The sequence below is a fragment of the Meleagris gallopavo genome, chromosome 2 (assembly GCF_000146605.3).
Source record: "Meleagris gallopavo isolate NT-WF06-2002-E0010 breed Aviagen turkey brand Nicholas breeding stock chromosome 2, Turkey_5.1, whole genome shotgun sequence".
NCBI classification, from domain to species: Eukaryota; Metazoa; Chordata; class Aves; order Galliformes; family Phasianidae; genus Meleagris; species Meleagris gallopavo.
Window position 1 is genome coordinate 5714749 of NC_015012.2, and position 4366 is coordinate 5719114.

The following is a 4366-nucleotide window of genomic DNA, read 5'->3' on the forward strand; positions in this document are numbered from 1 at the left end:
ATATATATTTATCTCATCTTCAAAGGTCAGCTCTTCCTTTTGTCCTTCTGACTTGGTTTCATTTATCGCCCACTGCCACAGGGGAATCAGCATTTCACCTTGCCTGGACAGAAACGTGCTGATCAGCTGAGTCACTCAAGCAAAGCACAAAGGTCCTTAACACTGCAGTGGCCATAGCAAGTGTGAGGGACAGGGTAAAAAGCAGCACTACGCATAAGAGAGAGGAAAGTCTGTTTTTCTTGCGTCTCTCCAAAGAAGGGGTGATTTCTGGCAAAAAGATTGTAACATACATTGTGTAAACCTACTGTAAAATTACCCTGTTCTCATTTCTGTGCAAAGTAGATAAAGGTATGCAATGCTGGATTATCTTTGCCACAACAGCACAGTCTGCAACACAGGTTCATAATCTAGCTCAGTTTATTAACAAGTGCCCATTCTCACAAGAGAGATTTTGCTGCTCTACTTCCTTAGAATACCTTTTCTCCTGCCACTTCAGGACTCCCTCCTGCAAGCATTAAAAAAAGTAATCATCTGCATTTATGTGAGTGAGGAATCTAGTTGAGAGAGTGATGTGCATTTACACCAAGATCATGAGCCACCTCATTGCAAATAAATGTGTAAGCTGCAAGGAATACAGGTAGTTTCTCAGTCTGTTACATCAGCTTTGCTGCTCTGTGCCATCCTTGCATGATCTTCTTTTTTTTTTTTCCAAGTATGTACCATAAGCCCACTTCAACTGTAAAAGTGTGCTTGAGTTCTCCAGAAATATGCAGCTCTCCACCATATCAAGCTGAATTTCCAGTAGAAATTAAATCAAATGCCATATGTTCAAGATGATTGTACATGAAAAATAATAGAAGTGGTTTGTAAAGGTGATAAAGATCCAGTTCAGCTGCCAATAGAAGTAAAACCTTTTCTTGCTTCTACTCAGAAGCAGAGGTTTCAAAAGAATTACAGTACTGAACTGAGATCTGGCGAGTGCAAATCTCAGCACAGTTCACTCCATATGGCATCACACATATGGCTATTTTTAGCGAATGAGAGATTGTGGCTTTACATCCACTTCTCAAAAAGAAACCCAAAACCAGGACATTTCCAAATTCAGCATGATTTAAAAAAAATAATCAAGGAGAAGAAAGTGGGAAAAGGTCATCCGTGTCACCTTGGAAATTAAGTACTGCATGTTCACTGTCATAAACAAGGCATCTTGTCCTGACCTCATGGCACATTTCATACATTTAATTCTTGCAGAGCTGTGCAGCAGGAAAATGGGAACTCCTACATAAATACTAATACTGAAAAGTTAATGCACTTGGCAGACCCTGCATAGAAAGATTACATAAGGTGGATCGAAAACACCAAATGGACTTAACCAGTGTGTTTCCTAGGCAACTTGGATCAGCACATCACATATACCATGGCTTGCACGCACGTTAGCTCTGACTTGGTACAGAATGCATCCAACCTCATCTGTGACTTAGATCAGATACGTGTATGTGATGCAGCCAAAACACAAGAGAGAGATGTAGGAGGATAAAGCTGCAGTGTGAGAAGACCTCTGTAGTTCTGGAAAGAGAGCAGATCACTTGAGAAAGCTTATTGCTCTCCTCAAGAGTGTTAAGGGACTCAACAGTACAAACAAGAATTGTTCAGTATTCCCATCCCAAGGGAAGGGAAATAGCTTAACACATCTTACTGACCCTGGACAACAGACTGGGAAGTCTCAGATGTGAGGGAAACAAAAAGTAGACTTGAAAGACTGAAAAAATAAATGGAAGGAAAAACAGGTAAGTCCATCCTCTTGTACTACTAAGCTACTGCTATAGCTTAAGAGAAATCGGATATTGGTTCAAGTCCTATGAAACATCTATTTAGCTTTCAACCTTGTAAGGGTCACTCCATTTGCTCTGTGCTCCCACCAAAATCTACATTGCCTCCTTCTCCCTTCAGTTATCTTACTGAGTACAGAACACAAAGAACTCACCAACAGGGAATTTTGCATAAGAGCAGCTTCCTCTGAAAATCCCCATGAGAACTGGTAGGGGATGGGGTTCTCTAAGACCCATCATACCTCTCTCACTAAGGATGCAAAGCAAGATGCAGCCCACAGCACCTCCATAGGACCAGGCTGAGGTCAAACCAGGTGGTCAGCCTGAAGATCAGGATCAATTAGCCCATAGCTAAGTACATACATAGCAAAGCTGAAGACCAGCATTCCTGCATGTATAGAAGACAGGAATTGAAAATCCAGAGCTGAGCTGAAGTAGGGCCCATGTGCAGAAGTTGGGGTTAGAGGCTCCAGGCAATGCCTTAACTGAAGCCCATCAAGGCCATTAAAGTGGGTAGCTAAGTTTCAGCAAGAAAACTAACTTCCCAGAAAGTCTTATGAAAGACAGCTCCTCTCTTGTTATCTACATGGATAAAAAACACCTGGTAAGGTCAGATAAGTGAGAGCACTAAAAGCAGGTGAAGGTATCAGATCAATAAAAAGAAAGGCAATGCTTACATTTATAATTGTTTTTTATTATAAATGCTCAACTCTTACTGCATTTCATTTCCATGTGCTAAAACAGTTACCTAGCCTGTGCATACATGATCCATACTATGATGCTTTTTAAATCTCCCTCATCGTTGCAATTTTTTTAGATTTTATTTATTTGTTTGTTTGTTTATTTTGCCAGAGTGATCTGGAATAAAATCACAGCCTGAGTTGCATCCAGAGAAAGATGATCATGCAGGCAGAAATAATAAGGTGAAAAAAAACTGATTATAGATCTGACCTCTTGTGTACTTGGGAAACTAATTGCAATCAATGCATTCAGCTACACACAATTTACTACAACATGATATGTCTGGCTCATGAGAGGAGTAAAACTGATCCCTGGCAATGGCCATTATACTTCACACCACTTTAAGTGATGCTATCAGGTTCCCCATATGTAAGGCCTCTGTGGTTTCTTACTGAATTACATTTAAACTCATAGAAGTGGGAATTGCTGCAAGCAAAATTTTCAACAAACCACAAAACACAGCAGTTCTCAGCAGAATATAATGGAAAAAGGGAAGTCTTTTTCGGTGATCAAATAAGAAGAGGAAAAATGGTCATTTTTGAGCCATAAGGTTATGAGATATTTGTCTTAATATAGTAACTGCTTCCTTATCCGAACACACACTACTTGACTGATAACTTCCAATATATTTTCAAGACTATTCAATGTTGATTTAAACAATGGTTGGAGGGTTGGAAGGATTCACTTTACCTAACTTTCGGTGTCTATTCTTGAGGATCTTTAACATTAGCAAAGATCTAGGCAACAAATCTATGGAGTTCAGTGTATGGTTTGTGATTAAATGCTGGCCCTCTCTGCAGGATGAGATGTTCCTGGAACATACTACTTGATTAAATGTAACTACTTTTTGATTAGATATCCTTCAGCAATACGAGGGTTTTAAGTGACTCATCAAGCCCTTAACATTATGCTCATACACTGATGTTGATAATGCTGCTACTCATCAGACATTGGTTTGGTTCGTGTATTTCACTGCTGACTGTTCAGTGGGAGAAGCAATGACTGCATCGTGTAACAACTTCCCTCTATAACAGTCCCTGCTACCAGTAACTGCTATCAAAGATGGGATATTACTTACAGAGCTTATTATACACACAGCTGTGGGATTAAGGGATCATGCTCTGCTCTTATTTTTGTTGGCTGCTGGCTGAATGAAATATGAAGCCTATTCTTAGCCAAATATGTAAATAAGGCAAGTACAGTAAGATTTACATTGCGTAAGTTTTCAGCAATATGTATTATTTTGCTTACTGTTCAAAATTAAATTAATAGGCTAATAACATGCACACAAAAAGAAAAGCAGCTATGTGCAGGGTCACCAACTACCAGACCTGGCTGCCCAGAGCCACATCCAGCCTGGCCTTGAATGCCTCCAGGGATGGGGCATCCACAACCTCCTTGGGCAACCTGTTCCAGTGCCTCACCACCCTCTGGGTGAAAAACTTCATTCTAATATCTAACCTAATCCTCCCCCATCTCAGTTTAAGTCTATTCCCCTTGTCCTGTCACTATCCACCCTCGTAAACAGCCGTTCCCCCTCCTATTTATAGGCTCCCTTGAAGTACTAGAAGGCCACAATGAGGTCTCCCCAGAGCCTTCTCTTCTCCGAGCTAAACAAGCCCAGTTCCCTCAACCTTTCCTCATAGAAGAGGTGCTCCAGCCCTCTGATCATCCTAGTGGCCCTCCTCTGGACCTGCTCTAGAGCTCCACATCCTTCTTGTGCTGGGGGCCCCAGGTCTGGATGCAGTACTGCAGATGGAGCCTCACAAGAGCCGAGTAGAGGGGGACAATCACCT

The 4366-nt window shown here is 41.2% G+C and overlaps 1 protein-coding gene across 2 annotated transcripts in view; it reads right to left on the minus strand.

The window, feature by feature from the left end:
* The window catches only part of PLEK (pleckstrin), a 53279-nt gene that overhangs the window by 17858 nt on the left and 31055 nt on the right, over nt 1–4366 (minus strand). Inside the window, exon 1 of one of the 2 annotated variants that reach the window (XM_019612542.2) lies at nt 2072–2255. The exons of the other annotated variant lie outside the window; for it this stretch is intronic. Coding sequence (XP_019468087.1) covers nt 2072–2119 — 48 coding nt within the window. The 5' untranslated portion in view covers nt 2120–2255. Of the gene's footprint in view, nt 1–2071; nt 2256–4366 lie in introns of those variants that run through there. 2 annotated transcript variants of the gene reach the window in all.